The 20,498-nt window shown below is 35.2% G+C and overlaps 2 protein-coding genes across 5 annotated transcripts; both read right to left on the bottom strand.

Moving 5' to 3' along the window:
- Positions 1-105: 105 nt before the first annotated feature.
- On the bottom strand, positions 106-7,653 carry LOC132598658 (embryogenesis-associated protein EMB8-like). Of its 3 annotated transcripts, none has more exons than XM_060311658.1 (14): positions 7,318-7,648; positions 6,865-6,954; positions 6,676-6,737; positions 5,327-5,427; positions 4,924-5,013; positions 4,457-4,579; positions 3,790-3,867; positions 3,274-3,359; positions 3,072-3,120; positions 1,996-2,052; positions 1,785-1,915; positions 1,273-1,356; positions 851-917; positions 106-700 (listed from the first exon to the last, which is right to left on the bottom strand). In XM_060311658.1, the coding sequence occupies exons 1-14, from the start codon at positions 7,566-7,568 to the stop codon at positions 281-283; spliced, it is 1,689 nt and encodes a 562-aa protein (XP_060167641.1). In that variant the 5' UTR covers positions 7,569-7,648; the 3' UTR covers positions 106-280. The 3 variants fall into 3 exon arrangements, with proteins under 3 accessions (XP_060167641.1, XP_060167643.1, XP_060167642.1); XM_060311660.1 differs by having other exon boundaries at positions 6,676-6,733; positions 7,318-7,647; XM_060311659.1 differs by lacking the exon at positions 1,273-1,356 and having other exon boundaries at positions 7,318-7,653.
- Positions 7,654-11,133: 3,480 nt separating this feature from the next.
- LOC132598655 (uncharacterized) lies at positions 11,134-20,468 on the bottom strand. 2 transcript variants are annotated; one of them, XM_060311651.1, is made up of 14 exons: positions 20,111-20,468; positions 19,582-19,671; positions 18,970-19,031; positions 17,675-17,775; positions 17,265-17,354; positions 16,154-16,276; positions 15,270-15,347; positions 14,561-14,646; positions 14,375-14,423; positions 13,343-13,399; positions 13,125-13,255; positions 12,424-12,507; positions 12,042-12,108; positions 11,134-11,828 (listed from the first exon to the last, which is right to left on the bottom strand). In XM_060311651.1, exons 1-14 carry the CDS (start codon positions 20,359-20,361, stop codon positions 11,391-11,393), a joined length of 1,707 nt encoding a protein of 568 aa, XP_060167634.1. In that variant the 5' UTR covers positions 20,362-20,468; the 3' UTR covers positions 11,134-11,390. The 2 variants fall into 2 exon arrangements, with proteins under 2 accessions (XP_060167634.1, XP_060167635.1); XM_060311652.1 differs by having other exon boundaries at positions 17,675-17,754.
- Between the last annotated feature and the right edge of the window lie 30 nt (positions 20,469-20,498).

The following is a 20,498-nucleotide window of genomic DNA, read 5'->3' as shown; positions in this document are numbered from 1 at the left end:
TTTTCCAAATGCATGATCTTGACCTCTTGGCCAAAAAAAATTCCAAGACTAACGAATCTCGTCTTGTATTCTTGCAGACATGAAATAATCAGGAAACAATGAAAATCTTTCTAAATGGCTCGTGTTATTATATGATCATTTTGAAGTAATAAGAAATAGTACAGCTATTCCCAAGTCTGACTTGGAAACTTAACTATTCCCTCTTCCCCAGCAATTGTACGATAATTGTATCTTCAATAGCAATGAATATTACTTGGGCACGGCTACATGCATGACATCGTCATCTTTTCAGTGAGAAAATGTTACGCAGCTTTTTCTTGAAGAACATTGGTACAGCTGAGCCAAGAATTGGCCAAGTAGTTATGAGTGCAACATATGCAAGTACCCACATTGAAATCTTACTATGCCGAGAAAGCTGATTTAGACGTCTTTTAACAGGAACCATCACTGCATCAAAATCAGGTTCAGGAGCCGGATCAAACTGAGTTGTTGCATTTGTTTCTAGTTGCATGGTGCCATTGACACCTCTAATACCATCTCCAGCCTTGTCATCTTCGACCGGTTGCTCATTCTGCTGACTTCCTACTTCACCTGATGGCTCATTGCTAAATGCAGTCACCAATCCATCTTCTCTAATATTCACATATGGTGCCTGATCAATGGATGAATCCACGGAACTGTCCACTGTGGTATTCTGCACCTGCATAATACAATGACATAAAGGCTCTCAATCACTCTCAGCATCAACTTTATGAATAGAGCTATCAATTAGCATAGCCAATTAACTAAGTATGTGAGCTTATCTTTTAAAGTATGACAAGTTTCAAAGTGAGAATACAAATTTGCATACCTTTTCTCGATGGATCAATGAGCTGGAGTTCAAAGCACAAAGAAATTCATCAACAGCCCTAACCCACCTGCACATAAGGAGCAAATCATAAACTTGTTCTCATTAAGTATTGTTGTCATAGCTCATGCTACTAATCATTACACTTTAATAGAAAACACTAAAAGGGTGAGTAACACTTCTGGTACTTATGAGTATCACTTAATTCTCTAATTTAGGTCTCCTACAACCCCCAAAGTCTATATTCACGGAGAACTCAGTTTTTTCTTGATTCTTTGTTTTTGGGGCATATTCTCGTGCTAAAAGAACTAAGGTGACTGAATAATGGCGAGATGCAGTGCTAATCTTAACAAAAACATAAAGAAAAATATATTACAATGCCAAAAAGGCAAAAACCATAGGTTGATGAGAGTAAGGCAAATAACCAGAGGCTTTTTGCAGTTATCCCTTCAAAATATCCCAAGTGTCCTCCATGGTGTGTGGTAGCTAGTACGATATTTTTGTTTGCCCTGGAAGAGAATCCTGTTAGTCATCCTATATTTAGAGGCACACCACACACACAAATAGAAAAGAAAATGAGTGAGAGCAAAAAGAAAACAATGATCCGGTGAACACAAAGATGATATGAGGATAACTTTGAACTAATAAAAGAGTCTTCTACTTAAGCAAGTCTCAGCCGACACTAGATAAGGTAAGGTTTCTTGCACAAATGCCTGCAGTTTCCATTATGTTTGGCGCAAGGCTGACTCCACAATATGGTTGACAAATTAAATTATTATTTCATGCCGTACTAGATAACTATACAGTTATATCCTTTTTCCAAACAAGCAAATAATTTTGCAACTCTATTAATTCACATAGTACTGGTGTTTTATCCTATCTAGCAATTCGAATTGAAGCTAAAAGGACAGATTGTGTAACAAAAAGGATGACATACCTACATTCATCCCATGGAATTGCTTCCCTTGTACAGACTGGATCATCCAAGGCACTAATACAGAGGAGGGGAACCATCACATTTCCTATATAACTGGTACAGCTAGCTTTCCTGTAATATGTATCAACAGTCTTGGGGAGAGGGGATGGAAATAAATGCTGGTTAATTAGGCATCGGACAAATGTACCGAAAAAGGAGACAGTTGTGTTACCTCAAGATTAGCAAGGACACGAGTAGAATGGTTGTCAAAATCTCTGAGAAAACGTGACTGCAAGAGAAACAAAGAAAATAAGCCATCAGAATAAGGAATACACAAGATAGAGATAGATTAACCACTTGTAGTTGCATGCGTTATCAACTAAATTAACTCTTTTACAAGGACTGCAGAGAACTGTGTCGTTAGGGGGTGTCGAAAAAAGAGGACTTTCCCACATCCTAGAAGTTACTTTGAGATTAGATATTGTATCTAACTGTTTATCTGAGGGCACCTTTGTTTCACTAGCTTCTTGATACTGCAATGGTGCTAAAAGTACAAGAGAATCAGGGTTTTTTGTCCTCTACTAATAGTTATCTTTCCTGTATTCTGTAGTGGATGTCTCATCCCAAGAGGAACACACCGAACTAAACTAAAAGGGCTAGACATCAATATACGAGAAAGTAGAGTCACCCTGGGGCTTGCATAATTATCTAATAATTAAATTTTCCATCAGATGTAAGATTTCACGTTTACTTTCTTTTGACATATAGGCTTCTTATAGTATACTATTCCAGATGTCACACACATGTTGTATTTCCCAACTAATAAACCACCATTTTATGTAAAGTCAGCACTATGGTCCTTTTCAGGAAAACCTATAGTTTGGTCGCATCATGCAGGATGTAAAGTCAGCACTATGGTCCTTTTCAGGAAAACCTATAGTTTGGTCGCATCATGCAGGCTAGAAACCTCCCTCGGTGGTTAGTACAATTCAATAAATTGTAACTAGGGGAACTCCACATATGTTAGTCTTTCTTAGCAGGTCCTAGCGTGAAATAGTCATATAGTATCAAAAATCCTTTAAACATTCAATTCATATACACAGCATGTGCTACATCTGCACCAGCGTTTAGTGCTAAATGGGCAAGGGTTCCATGATGATACCAGCCTGAGAGCGGAAAGGATATAGAGGACTTATATAACCAACCCAACTAGTATTGGATTGATGCGCAGTTGATTGATTGATTGATTTAAGTGATAGTCATAGACGATAAAGCAGTGACAAGAGATGACTAAGAGAAATAGATGACCTTAACAATGCCTTCCCAATCTGTCAAACGAGACAAAGTAGTCTGATGCCTGCAAAATTCAGATTTTGCCACATAAAAGAATTAGGATAAGAATATTAGAAAACATAGAATCAACTTAGGATTAATGCAATCATTCCAGTTAATGCAAAGCCATGAAACGAAATACAAGATCAGACTGATAAAAGAGACTACAGGTGCTTACAGCTTGGCATAATCTTTTAATCCAAGCGCAAGAGCTCTGTTGTAGAATCTCTGCACAAACCTGCGATTAATATACCTGTCACAAATCTGAACAAAAAAAAAAAAAAAAAAGAGAGAAAAGTGGATTTGAGTTAGATACTTAGAGAAAAGCAGGGATAATTCTTGTGTGACATAAGCAAAGGACAGAATAATAAATCAGGTCCGTATGGTGCAGAATAAACTTAAGAAATGACTAATTTGACTTTTTTTAATTAGGTTTCCACCATCACTATCTTCATCTAGCATCTTCACGGAATTCTTTCAGGCTAGACAATCTTTCCAGATCATGATAATCCAACAGATCATACCATCCAGAATAGCCCTTAACCCAGGAAACAAACAATATGTGTAAGAGAATCCAACTTAGTGGGAAGATATACCAGATAAAGAATGACATGTATGAAACCAAAGAAGTTAGCAATTCACCAATACCTTAAAAAAAGTCAGATCATGCAGATTAGTTAGTCTAGATACTAACCAAAAGGTCCCAAGGAGAACATATTGCAGCTGCCCCAACAATTGCAGTATTAACTCCTTCCTCACCAAGATATTTTACCTGGAAATTACTAATATTGTCAATAAAATAGTTATTGGCTTCGTCCAGAACATCTGCCATATTGCATATGCTTGAACTCATTGAATTCTCAAAATATAGAAGAGGAATGCTCATTTACTTTAAAAATCCTAAGAAATTTAATCATTAACACATCAACTCATGCTTAAGGTTTGTAACGTATCAAACTAAAGTAGATGGGTCAACTAGTAAACAAGGATTATATTGTGTAGATGTAAGTACTACTGCAGATTTTTTTTTGTAATGGTCATAATGTTTCTATACACTAGGTGTTTTGTATATAATGATGAAGAACTGACAGATTAAGTGTTACGAAAGCCATCGAGACAGTTGTAATATGCTTGTATACCTGTTGTATGTGCATGTATGTGAACCTTTCTGACAATAATAACTTCCCTGAAGATATTTACTGCAAAAAGCTATGATAATTCTCTTCCTTTTATCTTTCAAATTTAGTTTCAGTTTTCAGGTAACCACAAAGAAGATTTTTTAGTACAAAGTGTTGCAGAATTTTTTGGTAATATAAGGAAAGCTAATAAAATATTCAATCACAAAATATGTAATGGCGTACCAGAACATTAGCACCAATGCTCAGGCCAACAGCAAATAATGGAGCCTGAGGGTATTGGGTGTGGAGATGGTCAATGACTTTGCAGGCATCTTCCGTCCATGCAGCATTATAAAAGCAATCAGACTGCCATCAAGATAATCATGAATCTTCAGTTTCATTGCTCAATAGTCCACAAACTATATAATCATAGCACAATTAACATAATAAGGCAGCATTATAAAAGCAATCAGACTGCCATCAAGATAATCATGAATCTTCAGTTTCATTGCTCAATAGTCCACAAACTATACAATCATAGCACAAAAAACATAATAAGGCAGTTTCAATGCAAAAACCAGCTGATCCACCAATCATAGCACCTCTCATCTGCCAAGCAATTCAACTGATGAAAATATACATCATATTTTCTCTTATCAAAAGCAACTAAACTGGAAAACATTAAGTTTGGTCAAGGATGGAGTACTCACAGTTATTGACACTCCACCGAGACCCCGATGATTGCTCACGACGACATTCCATCCACGGTTGGCCATCTTGAAAGCCAGATGCTTTATGTACTGCTAATTTAAAGCAGATTTAAGAAATAATAAAGCAAATATTTGCAGTCAACAGCACATAATCTCAAATAATCATACGATAGAGCTCAATCAACTCCAGAATAAAGTTGAAAAACTACAATTTTGTCAAAGCCAGAAGGCCTGATAATATCAAATGAGAGGAAAAGGGAAGAAAAATGTTTATAAACAGAGAAGAACGTGGAGAAAGAAATTATTTTTGAAACAAAATTGTTTCTCCAAAAGAGAAAGACATAAACAAGGCAAAAAAATCATAATTTTGAAGGCGACAGGAAAAGAGTGGACGAAAGCTTACAGCAGAATCAGAGTCACTTGTTAAACCAGGAATCACTACCATGATGGGACTTTTGTCATCACTCTGAACTCCATCAAAATGTTCAACGGATGGCTTTTTAACTAACAAATAAAAAAAAGAAACAGGATTGGTGGAAATTTACTCCATTAAGTAGCGCATAAAAGCAACAGGGAATCAATACTCAACTGATCTGGTGAGAGCTTGACTTAAGACAAGTACTTGTTAAAGCAAATGATTAGAGATAGTAGCTTTGCATATTTAGCAGAGATGATCCATAACATATATCGAGTGCTATCAAAATGCAACCAATTAGATATTCCAAGTTCACCTTAAACATAAGTATTTCAATAAGGCTAAAATAACTATTAGTCAATGAAAGTTATTTATGGTTCTTTTTATTTTTAAATCAGAATTTCGTTAATACAATGAAGTTTGTTAAAGCATGTGACCAAATCATCTAAAAGCTGAAGTTGTTAGAGAGAGCACACTTTTATTTACTCAATTATATCTTCAACAAAGTCATGTATGATATAGGCTGATAAACTGCTTGAATAAGCTACCTCAAAAACAGGCACAACGATGTTTGAGAAAAAAGCACTAAAATTCCCAAGTTATCTAAGCATAGAAATACACGCTTTCGTAGAGAGAGGAGAATAAGGCAGCTTCAATGATGAGGAAAGGCAGATTAAGTATTTGAATCACTAAGAAGTTTTTTGATTACTTCAAACACCCTTATATTGCTTTCCACCAAGTGCACCCAAAAAATAGAAATTCATCTTCTACTGGTTCATTCTAGCAATTCAAAAGGGCTTCTTCACATCCTAAAATATGGAGTTGGAAGAGGTTCTTCCATAGCTTTTTTATTCTACTTTATGGTACTTTTATAAGCCTTTCATTGATTATTCTTGCACAAAATTAATGGCGAAGCTAAATATAATACGATCCTCTTTTTTCCCCTGAATTTTCTCCTCGAACAACAAAAAAATTATATGTGCTCCTCCTCAACTCAATTTCTTTACACTTTGTAAAGTTGCTTCACTAATTCATGTTCTCTAGAGCATCCATTCATAAGGTCTAAGTTGTCTAGAAAGTAATTCCTTCAGAACTGGTTATCCAACATAGTTGGGAAAAGTTCTCTATGACTAGACAACACTTTCACTACTGGAACTCCATGAAAACTTCAGTCTCGTAGATAAATTAACCACATCGTCAAAAGTACATTGGCATATTCCAGCTTTTTATTCTTTATTTGAAGTTCAGTAATTTCTAAAACACAAGCTTATTCAATCAAATTATGAGTTGAAACAGTCCATGATGAAATGAAGACAGATGATTAAAATGTACTTTACCATCGATCTTCCTTAGCCAATCCAAAGCTATTGTCCCACCATCAGACGTATGAAATATCTGTCTGGAGGCAAGAATGCATTAGTAACCAAAATGTAGCAATTCTTCATCTGTAAAAGTAAGACTTAAATGCTGTATTTTGCAAGTGGAAAGAGGTGAAACTAAATAAGTTTGCTAATTGTAGTTGTCACCGTTGGTAGTTGCAAACGGGTGCCCTTCCAAAGAACTGTAAAAAGGCAGTCTGCATATGAGGACTGCAAAGCCATGGAGTAGACAAATACCTGAAATAAGCAATAGGAAAATGCCATTGAGTAAATAAAAATGAACATAAAAGCCATATATACTCATGTCATACAAACTTCAGTTCAAAACTCAGGATAGATACAGCAAAGTATGTTATCTAGAATTAACACTTCTGTTACTTATAAGATAGAATTAATTAATTACAACAAAAAGTGCTCAAAAATATGTATCAGTACATGATTTAGACTAACAATCCACCTGATAAAATGGGTTTCTTGAATGGTTCCAAATTAAATCATCATCATCAATAATATACCAAAGCTCCAAATATGATCAAGAACCAGAAAGCATTCAAATTAATCAAGATTATATTTTTATTCACCCCTTTATTCAGTTTTTACCTGCCATTAAGAGTTTTACATTTGGAAACCACTTCTTGATACAGGTCACAGCAAGAATTAAAGGTTAAAGACACAGGCTGTCCTCTAAACGCAGTGAAGAAATCTTGAAAGAAGTGAATCTCCACAAAATGATACAGAAATACAAAGAGTAAAAACAGAAATCCCAATAAATAATGAGAAATAGGTATCAAGAAAGCAGCTTTAAGCATAAGCTCATATGGGGATTCTGAGCTTAACTCAAAGCAATCCATGGAGATCAAAACAAAAAAAAAAAAAAAAAAAAAAACACAACAAAAAGACAAGAAAGATTTATTATGGAAAATAAATATATTGGAGCAAAAGGGGTAGTTAAATGGGTATGAAGGGAGGCGAATAGTTCGTTCTACTAATGGTTGGTCCATTACACGTGACAATAGAGTGCTGACAGCCTGACACTGTTTACTTGTATTTTTTTCCCACTTCTTGTTAAAAAAGAAAGTGTTTATTTAGCCATTTACACATTTAAAAAAAAAAAAAAAACTAATTTTTGAAAAAAAAACTTTTGATTAGATTATTTCTAATTAAATAGGTATTGAGATTTGACACTTAATAGGAACAAACATGAAAAAATAAAATTAATTATTTCTTGATTTGATAAGTGAATACTTTTTTTGACCGGGAAAAAAAGGCTAAGCGGACACTCTTGGCAGCCCAGTGCATTAAGAGGCTGTGTTTCCACGGCTCGAACCCGTGACCTCCTGGTTACATGACAATAACTTTACCAGTTACGCCAAGACTCCCCTTAAATGTATTTTAGAAAATAATTATAGTTAACTTTACATAAGAAGTGAAATTAATATAACATGAATAAAAAGACAATTAAATCAAAACCCTATAAATAATGACAATTAGATCTAAAGATGACAAGCTTCCAACCAAACAAAACTTACTTTGGGGCACTCTACAACCCCTAAAACGACGATCCAAACGTTTAGGTATACTTGATGTAACGAACCGACGTTATTGTACGCAAAAAAAATATACTAAGTTCTATATAAAATATTGATATTTCGGGATTTTGAAACATGACTAATCTTTGCCCAAAGTATGAAAAAAAACGTAATTTTGATAGCTTAAAAAAAAATGTCCTCTGTGCGAGAAAGGATCAAACTCAAAAAGTTACAGTTGGTCCTTTCACGCACAGATTTTGTGCGTGAAGCCTAGTTTAGTTTTTTTTTTTAAAGGGTTAGTTTGATTTCAAAAGTTATTTTTTGAATTAAAAAAGTTTCGGATCCCTTTGTCTAGGGTGTTTGGAAATTTGGTTCAACCAAGGAAATCAAAATGGTTGGTCCATTTTGGAATCAGCACGTGACAACAGAGTGGGCCAAACATTGTAGTATTTTCTTTGCTCTCGTTACTCGTAATTATTATTCTAAAGCTGTCTTATTTTGAAAAATCAGTTTAACTTCAACACGCTTGTAGCCTAGAGAAATTTTTTAACTATCAGATTATTTAAAAGATAGTTATAGTTAATAGTATGTAAAAAGTAAAATAATTAATATGAATAAAAAGACAATTACCGGCTACAACACGTTTAAATACACAAATAGTGTAAATAAAAAATTTCATTGTGTATAAAAGTTAAATTATTTCGAAACTTCTTGAAGGAAAAGAGTGTTTGGACCAACCAAGTATTAAGGTAGAAAAAGGCTATATTTCTTTTTTGTTTGATGATTCCGCTGCACTTGCAACTTTCAAAGCCTATTTGAGTGATTGTTTCAAAATGAAAGACCTTGGGTCTCTCAAATATTTTTTGGGTATTGAAGTAGCTCGTAGTTCATCAGGGTTGTTTTTGTGTCAACGCAAGTATACTCTTGATATTATCTCTAAAGCAGGATTGTTAGGTGCAAAGCCAAGTGGGTTCCCTATTGAGCAAAATCATAAACTTGGCCTGGCAAATGGAGATTTGTTGTCGGATCCGGAGGTCTACCGTAGATTAGTCGGGCGTTTGATTTATTTGGGGGTCACTCGACCGGACTTGGCATATTCTGTTCATATTTTGTCTCAATTCATGCAAGAACCCCAGATTGAACATTGGGAATCGCCTTACGAGTGGTCCGTTATTTGAAAGGCACACCAGGACAGGGTATTTTGTTACGTGCCGACAGTGAGTTGACTTTGCAGGGATGGTGTGATTCTGATTGGGCGGCTTGTCCACTTACTCGTCGTTCGTTGACAGGTTGGCTAGTATTTCTAGGTCAATCTCCCATCTCTTGGAAGACAAAAAAGCAGCACACAGTTTCTAGATTTTCTACAGAGGCTGAATATAGGTCCATGGCTGTGGTCACTTGTGAGTTGAAGTGGCTGAGAGGTCTGTTGTTGAGTTTAGGTATACAACATCCCAAGGCGATCAAATTGTTTTGTGATAGTCAGTCCGCTTTGCACATCACAAAAAATCCGGTTTTTCATGAACGAACAAAGCACATTGAGGTAGATTGCCACTTTGTTCGTGATGCAATTAATGAAGGTTTGATTTCTCCGTTACACGTTTCAACATCTTCACAATTGGCAGACATTTTTACCGAAGCTCTCGGCAAAACTCAGTTTGACTTCTTGCTTTCCAAGTTGGGCATTTTTTATTCCCATGCTCCAACTTGAGAGGGGGTATTACGGTATAATATCTTTATATTATTTGATATTATTTGGTAGCATATTTGTAGGGAGATAATTACCATATATTAGTTAGTTTCCTTGTTTCACTAATTACCATATATTAGTTAGTTTCCTTGTTTCACTAGGGTTCAAGATTGTATCCTATATATATTCTCTCTTGGTGAATGAATGAAATAAGTCAAGATTGTATAGTTTCTACAAAGTTTAAGAAAGTGATTTGAAAGAGAAACGCTCGGAGAAGAAGACAGGAAAGTCTACTTTGTCTGTTGAACAATATTGTTAAGAATCGTTCAACATTCTATAACAAGTGGTTGTCCTTGTTTAGAATAGCAATAAGATTTTCACACTTTTTGTCACTATACAATTATACATGCCTTTATTTTTTGACGAGAAAGAACGTTATCAATGTGATCTTTTTTCCACTTTGGCCAAACTTGTTTTTCTCCAAAAGTACTTAGTTTTTTCAATAAGTGCTTATTTTTAAAAAGTGAGGTCTTTGGCCAAATTTTTTGAAGAAAATAAGTGTTTTTAGGAGTAGCAGAAGCAGTTTTTAAAAGCCAAAAAAATAGCTTATTTGAAAAGCACTTATGAAACAAATACACTTAGAAGCACTTTTTAAAAGCTTGATCAAACACTAATTGTTGCTCAAAAGTGTTTTTTAAATTAATTTGGCCAAACACAAACTGATTTTTACCAAAAATACTTTTCAAAATAAGTTAAATTTTAAAAGCTTGGCCAAACAGGCTATTAGAACAAGGTAACCATCCTTATTCTTCCTGAATTTATCATCACCATGCTCTTGGTATAAACAAGTTGTGAATATAAAGAAAGTGATTCACATTCATCAGCCTATCAATATATAAGGTAATTACAGGTGATTCTCTACAATAAACATCAAAGGTAACCTTATTCATCAGCCTATCAAAATATAAGGTAATTATAGGTAAATCTCTATAATAGACATCAAAGGATAACGTAGTAAAATTGGTAGTTAACATACTACCACAGATTGTATTATGCTGATAATGTAAGAAAACTGTGCGTGGAAGCTTACTGCAAAGCTTCCCGCTCACACTGTATGATCCAGTGGTCGAAGGAAATAAACCAAATTGAGTGTAATGAATACTACAAAACCAAACTAACAGATGAATTAGGAGACGTACAAACACCAGAATTGGTTAAAGCTTCTATACCAAAACTAGCATAGTAAGAAGCAGCCACAATAACTAGCTCTTATTCATTACGAATGATCATTTTAAGTGCTAATAAGAAATAGTACAGCCTTAACAAATCTACTTTTACAATAGATGGGATATCTAAAATTCCGATAGCCGACTTTGGAGCTCAGCTGTACCCCCTTCCCCAGTATTGTATGATGAATGTATCTACAATAATAATGACCACATGCATTACATCATCCATCATCTTTTCACTGAGGATGAGGAGAAAATGTTGCGCAGCTTTTTCTTGAAAAACAGTGGTAAAGCTGAACCCAGAATTGGCCATGTGGTTGTGATTGCAACACATGCAAGTACCCATATTGAAATCTTATTACGGCGAGAGAGCTGATTTAGACAATTTTTAATAGGAGTAATAGGAGCGATCATTGCATTAATATATGGGCCAGGAACAGGATCAGATTGAGTCGTTGCATTTGGTTCTTTTTGCACCGTGCTATTGTCAACTCTAATACTATCTCCAGCCTTGTCATCTTTGACAAGTTGCTCATTCTGCTGACTTCCTACTTCACCTGATGTCTCATTACTAAACGCAGTCACTAAACCGTCTTCTCTAATATTCACATATGGTGCCTGATCAATGGATGATTTCAGGGGACCGTCCACTGTGGCATTTTGTATCTGCATAATACAATGAGATTAGACTGAACTTTCAAGGTTCCAGTAGCATCAAATATCATGCTAATATATAAGAATTCATCATTGCTTTTATGGTGCCTTCACAATAACGTACGAGTAGAGCTATCAATCAATATAGCCAATTAACTACGTAGGTAAGCTTATCTTTTAAAGCATGATCAGTTTAAAGGGGAGTGAGTGTGCAAATCTGCATACCTTTTTTCTATGGATCAATGAGCTGGAGTTAAAAGCAGAAAAGAATTCATCAACGGCCCTAACCCACCTGCACATAAGGAGCACATGATAAACTTGTTCTCATTAAGTTTTCATCATGGATATCACGCTACTAAATAGTCACCAGACACTTCAATACATAACTTGAAGGGATACGAGCAATACATCTGAATAGTTACCAAACATAGATTACTCAATTCTCTAATTTATGTCCCTTACAATCACAAAGTGTGTGACACACAGAGAACTCAGTTCTTTTCTGGATCCTTGGTTTTGGAGCATTTTCCCATGCTAAATAATAGCGAGATACAGTGATAATTAGATTTAACAAAAACCAATCTGTGATGAGAGGAACGTATATTACCAGAGGCTTTTTGCAGTCATCCCTTCAAGATGTCCCAAGTGTCCCCCATGCTGTGTGGTAGCTAGTACGATATTTTTGTTTGCCCTGAAAGAGAATCACGTTGTCATGCTATATTTACAGTAGCAGAACACACACAAATGGATTAAAACCAAAAAGATTATAATGACCAGGGGATGATATGAGGATGACTTTGAACTAATAAAAGCGACTTCAATATAAGCAAGCCTCAACCTCCGTTAGGTGATAATGTGTTTTCGTACACAAATTACTTTACTGAACACCCAGTTAGTGTTGGAAAGAGTTACACTCCCTAGAGGAGCGAAGGGACAGAAATAAGGTTTTCTGCACTAGTGCCTTCAGCTTCCATTATGGTTGGCTCAAACCTGACTCCAGCAAATGCTTGAGACATTAAATTATTCCTTCATATTTTACTTAATAGTTAATAGGGTTAATACATAGTTTACCACTAAACTATCCTTTTACACACCCCAGTTCCACGGAGAACCTTTTACACACCAAATGTTACACCGAGCGTGTCTATGTAGTAAGCCTAGTTCATAACCGTACAGTAACATCCTTTTCTGGTACAACCATATAATCTTTCAACAGTATTGCTTCACATTGATACCGACCTTTTATCCTATCTAAAAATTCGAAATAGAGCTAAAAGGAGAGAGTATGCAGCACAAAGGATGACATACCGACATTCATCCCATGGAATTGTCTCCCTTGAACAGACTGGATCATCCAAGGCATTAATGCAGAGGAGGGGAACCATCACATTTCCTACATAACTGCTACAGCTAACTTGCCTGTAATACGTATCAGCAGTCTTGGGGGAGAGGGAACGGAAATAAATGCTGATTAATTAATTAGGCATTGGACAGACGTATTCAAAAAGGAGGCAAAGTTGTGTCACCTCAAAATTAGCAAGAACACAAGCAACATGTTTGTCATAATCTCTGATACAACTTATCTGCAAGAGAAACAAAAAATATAAGCCATCAGAATAAGCAATACACAAAAGAATGAAAGATAGATAATCTACTTGTTAGTTGCATAAATTATCAACTAATTAGTAACTCTTTTACAAAGAACTTAGAGAAGTGTGTTGTTAGTACGCCTTGAAAGAAGAGGACTGCACCACATCCTTGAAGTTACTTAGGATTAGGATATTATCTCTAATCGTTTATCTGAGAGCGCCTGTGCTTCGTTAGCTTCTTGATACTGCAATGGTGCTAAAAGTTCAAAGAGCATCAAAGGTTTCTTTCCCCTACTAATATTTTTCTTTCATGTATTCTATGTAATAGATGTCTCATCCCAAGAGGCACCCGAAACTAAAATAAATGGATAGGTGCCCATATACATACGCTCATTCCGGACTTTATATTTTATCTTTGTCATACTTTCTTGGCACTAAAATAATCACTTTGTTCAAGCACTTCTATAGCATGTTATTCCACATGTTAGTATTCCCCCAACTGACCCACCATTCTATGTTAAGTCAGCAGTAAGCCCCTTTATCAACTAGAGTCTCCATAACCTGCTTTACAGGAACACCTATAGTTTAGGTGCATGCTAGAAACCTCAGAAATTAATACAATATGTTTTAATTAGGGAACTCCACATATGCGAGTTCTACATAGCTAGTCCCAGCATATAAATAGTCGTAATATCAGTTTTTGATCAGTTAAATAGTGATTAAATCATAAATCCTCTGAACATTAAATTTGCTAAGATGTGCTCCCCTGGGAACATGCTATATCCACACCGGGGTTTAGTTTTAAATGGCAAGGGGTTTCATGAATGAACCAGCCTGAGAGCGGAATGGATATAGAAGATACATATAACCAAAACTGGTTTGGAATTGAGGCTTAGTTGGTTGATTGATTTAAGTGACTGCCAGAGAAGTTAAGGCACTGAGAAGAAATCAATAAGAGAAATAGATGACCTTAGCAATGGATTCCCAATCTGTTAGACGAGGCAAAATACTCCGATGCCTGCAAAACTCGGATTTCACCACACAAAAGAATTAGGACACCTGAATGAATGCCAACACATATAGAAGTACACTAGTTTTGACATAGAATTAGTTTAGGATTAATGCATCGCAGCTAAGAGCAAAGCCATTACTCACAGCTCGACATAATCTTTTAATCCGATTCCTAAAGCTCTGTCATAGGATCTCTGCACAAGCCTGCGCTTAATAAACCTGTCACCAATCTGAAGAAGAAAAAAAAACAAAGACAGATAAACCTTCTCAAGAAAAATGAGCATAGGTCCTTATGGTACAGAATCAACTTACGAAATGACTAATTTGACTTAAATTAAACTACATTGCCACCATCACTATCTTCATGTAGCACCATCACTGAATTGTTTCAGACTAGACAAACTCATTCCAGACTGTGATAATCCAACAGATCACCATCCAAAACAACCCTTAACCCAAGAGATGAACAAAATGTAATACAGCCTCTGTCCCAATTTATGTGAAGGTGTTTGACTGGGCGCGGAGTTTAAAAATAAAAGGAAGACTTTTGAAGCTTGTGGTCCAAAACTGGGCATGGAGTTTAAAAATGAAAGGAAGAATTTTGAATCATCTCACTAAGGGTAAAATGGGAAGTTTAAAGTTAAATTGTTACTAAATATAGAAAGATGTCCTTTTTGTGACTGCCCAAAAAGTAAAGAGTGTCACATAAGCTGGGACGGAGAGTGTAAAATAGAATCCAACATAGCAGAAAGATATACCAGATAAAGAATGGCATGTATGAAACCAAAGAAGTGGCAATCCATGAATACCTTAAAAAGTCAAAGTATGCATGTTAATTAGTCTAGTTACTAACCAAAAGATCCCAAGGAGAACAGATTGCAACTGCCCCAACAATCGCAGTATTAACTCCTTCCTCACCAAGATATTTTACCTGGAAATTATTAATATTGTCAATAAAATAGTTCTTGGCTTTGTACAGAGAAGCTGCCATATTGCATATATCTGAACTTATGGGATGCTCAAAATTTAGAATAGGAATGCACGGTTACCTAAACCCTTTGAAATCGAATTATTAGCACATCGATATATGCATAAGGGTTGTAATATATCAAACTAAAGCAGATGGACCAACTTGTAAACTTAGAAAATTTTTGTTTAGATGTAACTTTGATACTCCCTCCGTCCCAATTTATGTGAAGGTGTTTGACCGGGCACGGAGTTTAACAATGAAAGGAAGACTTTTGAAACTTATGGTCTAAATAAGTCATAGATATTTGTGAGATTGTAAAATGGGAAGTTTAAAGTTAAATTGTTACTAAATATAGAAAAGTGTCATTCTTTTGGGACTGACTAAAAAGGAAAGAGTGCCACATAAATTGGGACGCAATGGAGGGACTAAATAAGGAAAAAAAAAATTGTAACAGTCAAAATGTTGCAATACACTAGGGAATTACTATATAACTTTGAAGAACTGATAACTAAAGCATTACGATAGCCATATAGACAGTTAGCGTATGCTTGTGTACATGTTGTCTGTGCATGTAGATGAACCTTTCTGACAACAATAACTTCTCTGAAGATATGAACCTATGAAGAATTCTCTTCCCTTATCTTTCAAATTTAGTTTCAGTTTTCAGGTAACAATAAAGAATAGTTAACACAGTAGTGATGCACAATTTTGTGCTCATATTAGTAAAGCTAACAAAATATTCAATAACAAAGTATGTAATTGTGTACCAGAACATTAGCACCAATGCTAGTGCCAACAGCAAATAAAGGAGCTTGATGATATTGGCTGTGGAGGTGGTCAATGACTTCGCGGACGTCCTCCGTCCATCCAGCATGATAGAGGCAATCAGACTGCCATCAAGGTATCATGAATTTTTAACTTTCATTGGTCAATAGTGTATACACTATATATTTATAATACAGTAAACATATTACTAGCAAAGTTATGCACCTTAGACTACTGCATGAAAGTCAATGCTAAACTTTCACAAGTCCTATTCATATTACATTAAAGGCCAGCACAGTGCACTAAGCTCCTGCTATGCACTGGGTCCGGAGAAGGACCGGACCACAAGAGTCTATTGTACGCAGCCTTATCCTGCATTTTTGCAAGAGGTTGTTTCCACGGCTCGAACCCGTGAGCTCCTTCTCACATGGCAGCAACTTTACCAGTTACGTCAAGGCTCCCCTATTAATATTACATTGAGGAAAAAAAAAATAGAGGCATAGATTTCAAGAGGAGCAATAAGAAACTACAGAAATGAGAGGCACCATATACCATCAAAGAATTTCTCAATTTCCTAAATTTCATCAGGGACAGCTTCTAGCCATGCCACAAAAAATGCAATCTAGTAACAGAATCATGGAAGAATGGAAAACCCTAAAGACTGAATCTTTCACGAATGACCACTCTCCGGGAGCATATAGAGGACTACAGTATTTCCTTAGAGATGACTCAACCAAAAATTAAGCAGCTTCCCCGAGCAAAGTATAAAATCCACCTACAGGAAACTTCATTCATAAGTGTCACTTTGACCGGGGGAGCAAGCATAATAGTTATTACTGATGATCCCATCTGAATACACAATTACTGCTGTGATATTCTATTTAACCAAGATATGAGATACTAAGCCAAGTATGTATCGCCTTCATTTATTCTTTGACCTGTTACTTATACAGAAATCTGCAAAAGTATTAATGCACAGAATACCAAGCTGACGCAACAGCATCCCTCCTGTCAAAGACAGTTCAACTGAAGGAAATCTAGATCATATTTTCTCTTATAAAAAGAAACTAAACTGGAAGAGAATAAATTCTTCCCCAAGGAAGCAGTACTCACAGTTATTGACACTCCTCCGAGACCCCGATGATTGCTCACAACGACATTCCATCCAGATTTAGCCATCTTGAAAGCAAGATGCTTTATGTACTGTTAAATTGAAGCAGAGTTAAAGCAAATATTTGCCATACGAAAGCACATAATCTCAAGTAATCATGTAATAGAGCTCTTTCTCAACAAAGAAAAAAAGTATTCATATAATAGAGCTCAATCAATACCATTATCCAGAGGAAATGATAAGAGACAGAAAAGAGAAGAAAATTGTTTACACAAGAGAAGGAAGAGGAATAATAACTCAAGGAAACAAAGAATTATTTTAGAACAAAAAAAATTCTCGACGAGAGAGAGACAAAAACAAGCAGAAAACTCAATTTCGGAGGGCAATACAAAAAGAGTGGACGAAAGCTTACAGCAGATTCAGAGTCGCTCGTTAAACCAGGAATCACCAAAATGATGGGAGTTTTATCATCACTCTGAACTCCATCAAAACCTTCAATGGATGATTTTTTAACTAACAAATTAAAAAGCAGAAATTGGCGTCAATTTATGCCTCTAGATAGCATATATAAAGCAACAGGGGATAGTCAAGAACCAGAACATTCATCTAGTTGTGCAAAAATGCTCACTTGGTCTGGTATAAGCTTGTAACTTAAGATAAGCACTTGTTAAAGCAAACGATTTTACAACTAGTAGCTTAAATATTTAGCAGATATATATCAGAATAAATATTGGATGCTATAAAAAGGCAACCAACAATAAAATAACAAATCCACCCTTAAATATAACTACTTCAACAAGCTAACAAGTAGACATTTTTCAATCAAATCATTTATGATATTATTTTCACTATATCCGAATTTACTTAATAAAATGAAGTCATTTATGATATAGGCTTGATAAAGTGCTTGAATAAGCTAACTCAAAGCACAAGGATGTCTGGGGAAAAAAACATAGAAAGCTGAGTTACCTAAGCGTGAAATACAACTTTTTGATAGAATGATGAGAATAAGCTCTAATAATGGGGAAAAACGGAGAAATGAATCTATTTAGAACCACACTGATTACTTCCGACACCCTTATATTTCTTTCCGTTCAAACACACCAAGAAAATAGGACTTCAATCTTTTATGGCTCATTCTAACAATTCAAAAGGTTCCACATCCTAAAAGATAGAGGTGGAAGAGAGGTTCTTTCATTACCTTTTTATTTCTACTTTTTTGAGCATTTTTTGACTTACTTCTAAAACATTTTTTATGACTATTTGTTTCAAAAAAACTAACGGACAAAGTAGAATATAATACCATCTTCTTTCTTCCCCTGAATTTTCTCCTCGGAAAACAAAAAAATTATTAGTCTGTCCTCCTTAAATCAATATTATACAATTTCAAGTTGGGTAATCTGTTTAACTAATCCTTCATCTTCGAGATGAACTACTAGAACTATGTGGAAAGTTTTCTTAAACTTATACCATTTAGAACTGGTTAGCTAACATAATTGGGAAGTTCTCCATCACCAGAGCAACGCATCTACCACGCAACTCCATAAGGTCCTTCAATCTTAATTGAAATTAGCAAAAACTACATTTTGATATGTATTCCAGTTCTTTATTTGCTTTTGTTTAGAGGTTTATAAGCTTAAAATAAAAGGTTGTTTTATCATTAGTACCCATGATGAACGAATAGATACAGATATAAATGTACTTTACCATCCACATTCCGTAGCCAATCCAGAGCTATTGTCCCACCATCAGATGTTTTAAATATCTGTCTGGAGGCAAAAAATGCATCAGTAACCAAAATTCAGTTCTTCACTATGTAAAAGATATATAGGTATCAAAATACATTCTCTTTTCACAATATCAACTGATATGTTATCATTGTCAAAAAAAAAAAAACAATATCAACTGATTACCATTTTGAAGTCCTAACTGAAGAGCAAAACTATCACGTGAAACCTTACTCAAAACAGTTCAGGTGGTAAGTGATGACTAAAGCTAAAATATTACCCCAACAGAAAAGGGAGACAAAATTTAATCATCCGGAAAATGAAACAACTAAAATGTGGGAAATGACTCCATTATCAATAGCTAGACTGATAATACAATATTCTCGATTGACATATAGTGAAAAGCATGCTGCCAAATTGATTACTATAAATGATAGAAGTTCAAAGGACCAAACTCTTTCTATAAAAAAAAATTCTTAAAAAAAAAAAAAAAAGGAGAAACAACAACTGCTACACCCTGAGCGAGGAGAATATATTGAAGGTGAATAAAGCTAAGAAAAAGGCGAAACTGCAGAAGTCTGTAAATTGTCACCTTTGATAATTGAAAACAGGCGCCCTTCCAAAGAACTGCAGAAAAACAGTCTGAAGATGGGGACTACAAAGCCATGGAGTAGAAGAAAACCTGCATTAACCAATAGGGGGACAAAAAGAGAAAATTTAATTGCTGAAACAAAGCCAAAAGAAACCATAGTTTTTATGTTCAACACAAACTCAGTTCAAATCTCCAGGTTACTACTCAAATTTTAACAACATATGTTCAAGCATGTTTTGTCTAAAAGATATTAACACTTCTCCTGATAAGTAAGATAGAATTCATTGATCCTATATAGCACCAAGTAGTTGCTCAAAAAAAAAAAAGCACTAGTACATGATTTAGACTTACAATTCACCTAATACAAATATGCACTAGTATATGATTTAGACTTACAATCCACCTGATACAAATTTTCCAATTTGACTGATTAAAAATGAATCAGCATGACAATATTCCAAAATGATCAAGAATGAAGAGAACTATATCAAGATTTCATTTTTCTTCATCCCCTTATAGAATTTTTTACCTGCCGTGCAGAATTTTACACTTGGAAACAACCTCTTCATACAGGTCACAGCAAGAATTAAAGGTCAAAGACACAGGCTTTCCCCTAAATCCAGTGAATAATTCTTGAATGAAGTAAAACTCCACGAAATTATAAAGAAATACAAAGAGTAAAAATAGAAATCCCAACAAATAATGAGAAATGGGTATCAAGAAAACAGCTTTAAGAAGAAGAACATATGGGGATTCTGAGTTTAACCCAATGCAATCCATGGGGATCTCAAAAAAGAACCAAAATAGAAATCAAGAATGACTGATGAGAAGAAAATTGTTAATCAAAGGAGTAGTTAAATTGGGAAGATGGTTAGCTGAGCCAATGTGGGAATTAATTACACGTGACAACTAACAAT

This window comes from Lycium barbarum, chromosome 6, assembly GCF_019175385.1.
Source record: "Lycium barbarum isolate Lr01 chromosome 6, ASM1917538v2, whole genome shotgun sequence".
In the NCBI taxonomy this organism is placed as follows: domain Eukaryota; kingdom Viridiplantae; phylum Streptophyta; class Magnoliopsida; order Solanales; family Solanaceae; genus Lycium; species Lycium barbarum.
The sequence above is the reverse complement of the archived record's forward strand: the minus strand, read 5'-3'. Positions and strand labels throughout refer to the sequence as shown.